The sequence below is a fragment of the Epinephelus moara genome, chromosome 10 (genome assembly GCF_006386435.1).
Source record: "Epinephelus moara isolate mb chromosome 10, YSFRI_EMoa_1.0, whole genome shotgun sequence".
Taxonomy (NCBI): domain Eukaryota; kingdom Metazoa; phylum Chordata; class Actinopteri; order Perciformes; family Serranidae; genus Epinephelus; species Epinephelus moara.
The window spans coordinates 38453602-38465348 of NC_065515.1; the positions used below are offsets into that span (position 1 = coordinate 38453602).

General features: G+C 40.8%; 1 protein-coding gene across 1 annotated transcript in view; it reads left to right on the top strand.

The window, feature by feature from the left end:
• Nucleotides 1-7607, top strand: part of LOC126397277 (adenylate cyclase type 1-like) — a 66617-nt gene extending 59010 nt beyond the window's left edge. Inside the window, exons 16-20 of the mRNA XM_050055933.1 lie at nt 1126-1272; nt 1764-1862; nt 2247-2361; nt 4056-4180; nt 4959-7607. Of these exons, the coding sequence (XP_049911890.1) occupies nt 1126-1272; nt 1764-1862; nt 2247-2361; nt 4056-4180; nt 4959-5288 (816 nt within the window). The 3' untranslated portion in view covers nt 5289-7607. The remainder of the gene's footprint in view (nt 1-1125; nt 1273-1763; nt 1863-2246; nt 2362-4055; nt 4181-4958) is intronic.
• The last annotated feature ends 4140 nt before the right edge of the window (nt 7608-11747 follow it).

The window sequence follows — 11747 nt, forward strand, 5'->3', positions numbered from 1 at the left end:
AGTCTGTCTAGTTAGTCTGTTTTAAGGCTATATAATGTGCCATTTGTATAACATATAAACATGTCTAAAGTGCCCTCGAAAACACGCAGAACTTAGTGCCCTCTTCAGTGGCGAGAACGCGCTGTATGTGCCCTTTTTTTTCTTTTCGCCCCTGCCCTTCAAAAAGTCTGTGCATGCCACTGCTCAAGTAAAGTACAAGTACATTACTTGAGATAATGTACTTAATTACGTTCCACCACTGGTTCACAGTGAGGATTAAAGGGGACACCTCACCTCCATTGTACTGGGATGAAGGCAGAAATGTCAAGGACAGATTTGGGCAAATTAGACCGAATTTATATTTATTATTACTAGAAACCAAAGGGTTTCCACCAAAACAAACAAACAAAAAAATCCCATGTTTTTCATTTGTTACAAAAAACAAAATGAAACATATAAATCATTAAATCTGAGCTCAACACTCCACTTACTAGACTATGACATTCGATTGAAAGCTCTGGAAAAACTAACATCTAAGTAAACTTTATTTCTATTCTGCCTTTCAAAACTGCAGTTACAAGTTGCTTCTGTTTATGTGGTGAATTAAAAACCTTAACCAAACTACACCTACCAGCTGTTTCACCGTGCAGAAGGAAGTGTGCATCTACTCATGGATGAGAGGCTTGTGCTCGTGATAGCACGAGATGTAAACATTAATAGTGTCCTCCTCGGCTGAGCTGCTAGCTCAGTGGTGCCAGGTGAGCTAGCAGTAGATGCACGCTACTCTCTGTGCAGTGATGTGGTTGAGAAAATAGGAAAATAGTTCCTACATGAAACTGCTCACAATTTGAGTAACCGGGTCATGATTTTTGGAAAGAAACTTTGATGTTGAGTTTTTTAAATGTATTTTTATGACGCTTTGAGCACCATCTAGTTCCATTATATTTGAGAGAAGGCAGACATCTCTGTGGCCGATATCTCCAACACTCAGCAACTCACACCAAAACAATCTAGACCGATAAATAGCACTCCAGGTAAGAGTATAAATATGTGTTTTTTATTTTGGGGTGAACTGTCCCTTTAAATGTTTTTTGTAATTTGGTTTAAGTAACCCTTAAAAGCCTTCTGAATTCTATGTCCTAACAGGACCTGTACTACCAGTCCTACGCTCAGGTTGGAGTGTTGTTCGCCTCCATCGCCAATTTCAATGACTTCTACATTGAACTGGACGGGAACAACATGGGCGTCGAGTGTCTCAGGCTGCTCAATGAGATCATCGCTGACTTTGATGAGGTGAGTAAATGTTTTGTTGCATCGTAAATCTGCAGTTTTTATTCAAACATATATTTTTTTCAGCAGTTTTCATTTCTGCCTCCCTCTGCCTTTGGAGAATTTGGGGTGAAGCTCTAGTGCAATGTGTCCTCCATAATGTCATTTTCAAAGATGACATTGTGGCCATGACTGAGGGTTTAAAAAAATACTGTGTTTATTGACGCAATATAATAAGCAATGGTTGCGGTTGGGAAAGTTCTTCAAAATAAGGAATTACTTACAGATGACTTTCGGCCTGCTTGAATCTATAATCAGCAACATAAAGCATTAATTTACTCAAACACGCTAAAATAGTTCATTTTAAATTGCGTTTGGATTTGTTTGCCAACACAACCTATAATATATATGAGCTTAAACTGACAATTTACTCCAATTTGATTTGAAATTTGTAATAGTAGTAATGCTTTCCTCCTGTTTTTATCCCTGTTTTCTTTTTTTCTTTTTCCTACCAGCTGATGGACAGAGAGTGCTACAGGGATATTGAGAAAATCAAGACTATTGGCAGTACATACATGGCTGCAGTAGGGCTGGTTCCTACAACTGCCTCCAAGGTACACATGCAGCAGCTATATTTAGATCCTGTATGAGTTTTTGTGTGTTTGCAGGGTATTAGCACATTTCGAAACTGTTCCGAATGCACACGGCAGTTTTGAGAGGCCCGGTGTTTGCAGGTAGCTATTTTCTGAGTGTTGATATTTAGAGCGCTGTCACGTTTCACTCCACAAATCCTCTGTGAGGGATTATGGGCCTCTGTGGCGTCAGCATATTCTGCGTTCATAAAGTTCCTTTAAATCCTGCAAAGCTGACAAACAATAGAGCCCTTTCTGCAACTTCTGCAAACATAACAACCAGTTGCAGGGGTGGTTTGACTTTTTATGACTAATTATGTGTAAATCTGTGTTTTCCTGATAGTTGTGTGTTTCTCTGATTCACAGGTGAAGAAGTCCATCACCTCACATTTATGCACAGTGTCAGATTTTGCCATTGACATGTTCGACGTCCTGGATGCCATCAACTACCAGTCTTACAATGACTTTGTCCTAAGAGTAGGTGAGTGAAAAGACACACACATGCACACACACACACATTGGTCTACGTAAACATTGGCGTTGGATGTTCTGACCTATTGCACTGGACAAAACTGACACTCTGTGCCGGTAAAGTTGGAGGGAAATGCATCACAGAACGAGTGTTCCCTCCAGGAAGCTCGTCACAGCGAGACCTGAAGTTCTGGGTTCCATTGTGTTGGGTATCCTGTGGGGAGCCTGCAGCAGGAGCCCTTGTTTAATCCCAGCGTAACCTGGTGTACACAATGCCATCCTGTCTGCAGACTGTGGGACACCGTGTGTAAAAACTCCATGTGTTTGTGTGCTTGGCTGAACCCCCTCTGCAGAAAAGCAACTTTTGGTAATTTGCGTAATGCTGTATTTCCAGAAAGGGCAGAAAAACAAAGTTTGGCCTAGTTTCATTTGGTCTGCACATGTCATGTTGCTGTCTAACCTCTAAAACCTGCAGAGCTGTGGCTATAAAGATGAAGCAGAGCCTTGGATTTGCAGAGACATGCTGTCACAGTGGTGTAATTAGTAACAATGTTTTATTTGTTTTGCGATACTAAAGATAGATTAATGTAGTAATCAAAAGGTAATTAGGAAAAGCTTATTACCTCCGCCAGGTATCGCCCGAGAGGGGATCATGCATTTCGTTGTGTGTGTGCATGCATGCGTTTATGTGTGTGCGTGTGTATTGCGTGTATCTGTCTGTCCGCAGCTAATCTTGCAAACTAGTGGATCAATCAGCCTAACAGTTTGTGTGCGTGTTTATGACTGTATGCTGAAGGATCTCTTGCTACGTATTGGCCATTTTAATCTGTATTGCCATATAAAATAAAAGCATATTAATTTTTGCACAAACCCTACAGTGTGCCTTGGATTGTTTGTGAAGAAGACTTGCATTTTTATATTTTTTGATTGAGAGTTTACTTTACTCATGCAGTGAGTAACAAGATGGAGTAAACACATAGAAAACTGACTTCAATAGAAAAGTTTGGTCTAATATGAGCCCAGAGCATCTGCAGATTAATTCTATACCCAATATGTTATGGTCCACCAAAGTTAGGCATAATTAATACGAGATGAAAAAAAAAGAGTTTAGTTCTCTTTGCCACCATCTTGACTATTAGGGAGCTGGGATTGACAATTCCATTGGATACAGCTGCACCACATATATTGCTACAATCAGCTCTGGCGGCTGTGTTGCAGCTAGAACACAGCTGCCTGGCAATGATCTGCACTGCACTGAGGGCACTTTTAGTTAATGATGCATTTACCCTATAAATCACAACTCTCTCCCCGACATGGAAGTGCAGTAGCAGCTTTTGAAGACTATCTGTATTTCTTCTCCTGGTGTAATTTAATTATTATTACATTATCTAATCTAGTACATTTGTAGAGCAAACAGGGAACTGCATTTGCTATACTCCTCATATAAGGCTTTGAAGGTGCACTGAACAACACAAAATTGTATTCATGATAGTTAAAAACAGATGAAAATTAGATAAGTTTATTGTAATCTGACTGAGAGCACTTACAACTTGAGACTTTGGGCTCAAGTCAGACTCCAGTCACGAAAATGATTTTGATTCTGTAAAAACTCTGGTTCACATGAAACATAAAAGCAAAAACATGCAAGTCCTAAGCTTAAACCAGTGTTTTCATTGAAAATGAATGTTTTGTCCATGTGTCCAGGTATCAACGTGGGACCAGTGGTGGCAGGAGTGATCGGAGCCAGAAGACCACAGTATGACATTTGGGGAAACACAGTGAACGTAGCCAGCAGGATGGACAGCACTGGAGTACAAGGAAAGATACAGGTAGAGTCCTTCAGTCCACTGTGGTCTCCTTTGTTTTCCTTTATATCATCAGGTAAAAGTGTTAATAAGATTAGAATCTGTTTCAAGGGAGACCTGGGCTAAAGGAAAGCATAAAAACCGAAGAGCATTCAAACAGAAAAAACAACAATTTGTGCTTTTAGGGAGACGTCAGTTTAGTTTGAACTAGTTTACCTGGAACTGTTTCTTGGCAAAGAGCCTCTGTGTGCAGTGGCTGTGTGTAGCTTTCTGATGTCTTGTTATTATAGTAAAGTTGCCATGTTTGGTACCACTGTGACTGCACAAGGATCCAAAACCTGTCTCACACCATATCTGGCAGCCCGTGCTATAGTCTAAGACACTGTGCAGAAGTGCTGGGTGAATAAACTGTTATTTGTCAAGAAATAGTCCCAAATCTCAGCTCCCTGTAAAGCCACACATTTCTGTGCAGGTGCAGGTAAAAAAATAAACAAAATGCATCAGACAGAGCCAGGCTAGCTTTTTCCCTCTGTTTCCAGTCTTTATGCTAAGCTAAGCTAATGTCTGATGGTTGTAGTTTCATATTTAGCATACAGACATCTCCTTATCTAACTCTCAGACAGAAAGCAGACTTAAAAACTTACTATAAGTCACCAGTAATAACCTCTGACAATGTCAAGTCCTTTTGTAGATAGTTTTAAGTGAAAACACTGTGTCCTTGTCTTCAACTGTCTCCTAATATGAGGATCTGACATCTGTAAAACATCGTGAGAAACTTCATCCGCCCATGTTTCCTCTCCAGGTGACGGAGGACGTTCATCGTCTCATCACAGACTACTACGACTTTGTCTGCCGGGGCCAGGTCAGCGTGAAAGGCAAAGGTCAGATGCTCACGTACTTCCTTGAAGGCCGCAGACAAGGCAGCAGGCCGTCTCAAATCCAGCAGCAGCCCAGCAACGCTGAGCGCCGGTCAAGCGCATTCGTTCAGGGCAGTGTGTGCACAAGGCTGAGCCCTGCCCCTACCGTCACCACCTATGGCACCACGAGGACCCCGAGCCCGAGCACGGCCAAGCCGACCACCTCCACCAGCACCACCAGGTACCTGCCCTCTGTCCCCATGGCAACAGTGTGACGGATCTCCATGGTGATCGTGGAAAACAAGAAAATAAGAATGGAGGTGGGGAAACAGTGTGGATGATCAACAAGGCAGCAGTAACACAGAGAGTTTATCAAAACAGGAAAAAGTAGAGCTGACCTCCACTCTTCTTCTACTGTCTGTGGGATGCAGCTGAGACACTGATTGTCCAATGGGAGGCCTGGCCTCATGCCTGGACTTTAGGACTGAGGCTGCCTCGGTGGGACTCTCCCTGCACACTCGAGCCCTGTTTGTTGTTTGATGCCGCGGGGTGTCGTGAACATGATACAGGATGCTTTAGCCACGTTGCTCTGTGAAACAATCAGAGTCGACTCCTAAAAAACTGTTTCCACAACTATAATAAACGAAATCAGCATCATAATCAAAACAATTGCACAATTGATAGTGTAGCACACAAGCCTCTAGCAACAACAACCACATCCGGAAAATTCCTTTAAGTACTTTAGCTGACCCTTTTCTCTCAGTATAAAACCAAATCAGTGCTGTTGCCTTAGCGACCACTCCTCACAATGAGTTTCTTGCCATCTTTTTTGTTGCCTTTTAGATCCTCCATTGATTTATTGGACACCAATTCAGATGAGTTAATTACAAGGGCATTGTTGTCCAGATATCTGTTTTTAAAGTGGATGAAGCCAAATGTATAATTGTAAATGGCAGTTAATGGTACAAACTCGCCAAAATACGACAGGGCATTGACCTCAATCATTTCCTGGACGTTTATGCCCCTTCACTTTAACCCTGCGACGGCACATGAGGTAAACTCTTGATTCCCTGAGCCGAACCGCTCAGTGTCTTTAAGTGCATGATGCCACTGCTGCATTTCAGTCATGTTTGCTGTCTGTTTCCCTGTGATGCTTGACTTCCAGATTCTTCCTCGTCAAAGTGTAGCAATAAATCAGTTCGTCTCCTATCTCAGCCCCTTGCATGCTGTAGCCAGCTGGATCCTATTTTGACCTGATAGTGTATGTAGCCAATAGAGTGTGCGTAGCTAGTCACACTGGTCTGTATCTCCGTGGAGTTGAAGCATGACTTAGAAAAACTTATTTTCTGTATTGTGTGAGTGTGATTTCCTTCCTCATGGAATTCTATTTAAAAAGAAGAAGAAGAAGAAGAACATTTTTTCTGCGTGCTTGTTTATTAAGAAATATTTTCTATTGTTAAAATATTCAGTTCTACTATTTTTATGAACTAAAAGCTGCTTTGGTCGAGAGAAGAAAACTGCTGTTTATGAGGAGACACCCAAACCTCCGTGTCTGGCTTCCTCATACAAATCCAGATGATTTATTCTATGGTAGAGCATGCTACTCACAGTACGGCTTACCACAGCCATTAACTCTCCTCTAATCTGTTCTAGCATGCACTGCCTGCAAGCCTGTGGCTCTTACATGCATGCTTTGATGAAACATTCATACAGGCCGAGCAGCGGACACACAGTGACTCTGTTTTAATGTAGTCCTCATGCATGCGCTAAAGGTAGCGGTCCTCTTGAATGTAAGGTGCTTTTTTGACCCGTGTCTTCTTCATGAGCTTGGTGTGTGAAACCTTTTTCGAGGACATTTTCAGGACGGTTTGACATCAGGCCAGGGGATCCTCCTCCTCCCCGCTCCTGCTGTAGTCAACAGGTAGCTGGTTTTTCAAATGTGCCAACCTATTTTCATAAACATATCAAACTTTTGGTGTTGAGCTGTAGCACAACGGAATGTTTGGCTACGGTTATTGTGGATTTTTCTTTTTTGTCGAATGCCTGTATTTTTACTGTTTGAGCTGTTCCTTAATGGTTTTGTAACTCAATGATCAAATGATGGCAAGTGTTGATTTTTGGAGAGATTTATTTGGACACCATAACCTGACTGAAATGATGTTGTTGTACTTCTTATCATATTTCAAAAATAGATTTAAAGTCTATATAGTAGCTTGAATGCTTACTTTAAGTTTCTAAGAGATTAAAAATGAGGATTTTTATACACTTGCTTTAAACAGTTTGATGGAAAATTGATGGAAAGGAGTTATGTACAATATTTTTTCCTGTAAATTGGATATTTTCATACTGTATGATACGGGTTTCAATTGTTACATGTAGGTATTACTTGCTATTATTGTACATTGTAGAGTCTTTTTTCAGAGATATATTACGAATGATCCGATATTTGTCAAGTTCTTTTGTTGAAGATGTATTTATTGAGATGTTTTATGTGAATGTAAATTTTGTTAAAGACGATATTTTATACTAAGTGTTTGCACTGCAATGATATTGACGTATTATGATTATAAAAATAAAGCCAGAGGGGATGTGTCTCCTGGAGTAAAAACAGCTCTTCCTGTGCTCATTCTTTTCACTTACACACACACACACACACACACACACACACACATGCACACACACAAACATGGTGCATACGGAGAGGCCATCAAACTCAGTTATAAAGTTACGTAACAGTAGAAAAACAGAGTAGCTGATGTAAGAAGTTTGGAGCAACATGCGGGTCAATGTCAGCCAGTTGTCCAGGAGGAGCCTCCTGCTGATCTTGTGAACACAACTGCTACCAGAAAAACATGACAGCAGAGATTGTGAAAGTGTAGAGAGCAGATCCTGTACGATATGTGCAGATAAACACCACGAGTGTTGCAACATTGTCGGGAGCAAAAACATAATGAACTGTAATAGAGTACAAGTGATGAGGGCTGTAGTTTTTTTGTTTTTGTTGTTTTTTTTTTTAAATTTGAAAATAATAATTTAAACATTACGTAGTAGTAAAAGTAGTAGTAGTGGCAATAACAATAATAATTATAATAATAATAATGTATATATCACTTTTCAAAACAATGATTCAGGACAATACAAAGTTGAGGTTAAAAGTAATGTCAAGATAAATTAATGCGGAAATACAAGTTTATTCAAAAAATCAAAAAACAAAAAAGAAGTACAGATGTAAAGGTCCCGTATGTGGGATTAAGAACCATCTAGCAGTTAGTTTGCTGAAGTGAAAATGCCCTATCCAGAGTCAGTGTTAGGTTTGTCCGTTCTGGGCTACTGTACAGACAACACAACTCTATGGATAAGGACCCGCTTCTTATGGAGATGTAAAGGTCTCATTTTAAAGTAACGCAAACTCAACAATTCTTACTTTCAGGTGATTATACACTAATGAAAATATGTGAATATAATGTTCCATCTCTGCCAATGGAGCCCACTAAATCCTAAATCTTTGACCTTAAAGAAAGGTCACTGTGGTAGTAAGATGGATTTCAACAAATGAAGAGCACAAAATAGAAGAACTTTGCACTGGCCCAATCTGACGTCATTACATTTGCCCAACTAACCTCAAAATGGGTGCCTTCCTCGAGGAGTGGCTGTAAATTTGTCTTTTTAAGGAAAATGATTACCAGCTTATCTGAAGAACAATTAATCACCTAACACGTGTATATGAAGGTAGACACATTAAAACAGGGATGTTGTGGCACTCAAAATGATATTTGTGCTGATGTCAGTCCATGCACATCAGGTTAACTGTAAAATAAGACACCAAAGTATATCAGTATGTAAGTCTCATCATGGCATAGTTTAAAATTAGCCTACATACTCCAGCACCATAATAGAATCCATAAAATTCAGTTATGACTTTTGGTTTTGGTGTGCCACCCCTCAGAATTTCCGTGGCCCCATCTGGCCACCACTATGAAACATTTCTGGAGGAGCAACTGTCCAAAATCCTAAGATATCATATAAACAGAGAAAAACAGCATATGTTCACATTTGAGAAATTGGATCAAGCAACTGTTTAAAGACACATTACACAAATATCTTCCAAATGTTGCTTACACAGTATATTTAGTGTAATTGGAAATATCTCAAGTCTCTACAAAACTTGAAATTAGAGTTTCAAAAGTTTAAACAAAGCCTGACCAAACAACACAAGTCCATAAAGAGGAGCTGACAACAGCCAAGCAGTCTGTTACAGTTTAAGATGGTCAAACAAAACGTACAGAGATTTCCATTAATGTGAGACATGTGGTCTTTTTCACTGCAGACACTTTGGCTTTGAATAGCAGAAAAGGCACAGGTGGAATCAATAACATCAATCATGGCTGCACATCATTCATGCAATTAATTACACCTGTGGAGGTCCTGAAACCTGAGCTCTGAAGTCCAGATTATGTACATCACCTGAGTGCAGGAGTTGAAATGATTTTGTGGAATCATTTCAACTGGGCAGAGACATTTTGTGATGAGTATTTTAGACTGTATGTAGTTTAAAATGTTTATATTTTGCATCCTGTAAACAATACTGTTGGACCAAATCAATATATTTTGAAGTCACTGTCATGCTTCCCTGGAACGGCAACTGTATACTCTCGAGAAAATCCATCTCGCAGGCTTCATGTGATGCGTTTGTGTCTGAACCACCAATCAGCGTCCTGTGGGGATCTACTGGCAGCTACGGGCATGGTTTAGGTGTGTGTGACAACATTTATGATGTCTCCGCTGGTGGTGAAGAAAATTTGAAGTATGCAGAATCCCGTTTGTTGGTCTGACTGGTTGAAGTTAGCCCTTTGTCAAACAGTTTCCAATGACACATGTTCTGTGTAACAAACCACCTGGTGCGCCAGGTTACCGTTACGTGTGTTTGTTCGTACAGAAATATGAACATTTCTTGTCGCCAACTCCTTCCAAGTTTGTTTGTTTCTTTTTCACTATGTGGAGTTTTACAGACATCATTCTCTTAAAGTCTTTACGCAGTGAGGATTATTCCCCTCGGCAGAGTCTGCAGAGCATAAAAAGTCAGCCAGAGACACCAGAGACACAGCCCTTTAACCTCATGTAAGGCGGACAGCAGAAGTGGTCTAGCATCTGCCTTGACATAGGCATGATACAGCCCATATAAAATCAAAAATGGCACCTAAACATCAATGATTAAATGTAAACATGATTTGAACCTGATGTTGTCAGTTAAAGCATCAGACCTTTTATTGTCTTTACTGAACTACAGAGGAGAACAGCTTGGCAAGCCACAAGACTACTCTTGTCTCATAATTACCTGATTGTAAATCTAACCGTAACGGAAACTGGGAGAGGGGTGATGGGAAAAAAAGGAGCAGAGCAGCCATAAAATGTTAGACCCTCCCCCCGATATCCAAAGCATTGAATCCAAAATAGCAAGTCAGCTCTGATTCAAATAAAGCTCCAGTATCCTCAGATAGCCCAACAAGACTATAATACATCCTGGATCAGAGCTAGACAACCCCGAAACAGTAAATGACTTCACTTGGACATTTGACATTCTTGCCGTCAAACAGCTGCAAAAACCCACTGCCAATAGACCAGCATATAAACATCAAGGCCACGCCTGTTTTGGGGGGATAGAAAACACTACACACTCTCACTCCAACCTTGTCACATATCAACATTTGGTAATGGGCTTTCCACATCGAGATATGGTATATAGTGCATATGATATGGTGCATTGATTGTTGATGTTTTGAGGCGCCTTGTCAACTTCAGCCTGTTACATGTATTGTCTGTCCTCAAAATACACTTCTGTTTTCACAGGAAATGTACAGACTGCATACAGTCTCTTTCAATGTAACAAAGTGTTTACATTTTGCCTACACACGCACATGATTAGGTTTAGTCAACAAAAGCACGTGGTTGGGTCTAGGAAAAGTGAACAGAGTTCGGCTTAAAATTACACAGGAAGAGAACACCGGCCTCCCGGGTGAAAGTCAGTGGTTGTTCAGCCTATCCAGCACAACTCCCACCCACCCTACTCGGACTTTCACCCCCTAAACTTTCATTGTTGTCCCTCTGCTTTTCCCCCTGACATTGCCGTTAAATAATAACTGCGACTGGCTGCGTATCATGCAGACGTGAAAGAACGGCTTTTAACTTGGTGTCTAACACTGGAAGTCACTGACCAAGCGCCGGATTTTGACAACTTCGGTGTGTATTGGAAAACCAAAGATCCTACAGATGTCAATGCCTTTTGATGTGTTTGGATTATCATTTTGACATGTCTGTATGCATTCATTTCATGTTGAATACATATTTGTTTTATGGATACATCTAATAATTATTTTGTGACGTTGCCTGAACCCGAGTCTTTGCGATCCCTTATCTAGTTAAGGTTGATGGCCGTCATGACCCATCAGTCTGCCCCTGTTCAAGTGAAGCAATGAGTGTGTTTACAAGGTCTTTAGTATCCCGGTTTTGATTGGGTTTTTTAAGTATCCCGTTTTTGTGTTTGTGCATGTAAACACCATATCCCGAATTCAGAAACCGGGTTATGCCCTTTTCCCGGTTTCAAGAAACCCGGTTTTGCCACCTGGAGTACTCCGATAGAAGCCGGGATACTGGAGCATGTATACGCCTTATTCTGGTCTCTGACGGCTGCCCGCCGTGTGCGAAGGCGCCAGAGTGACGCACCAGATATACAAGCA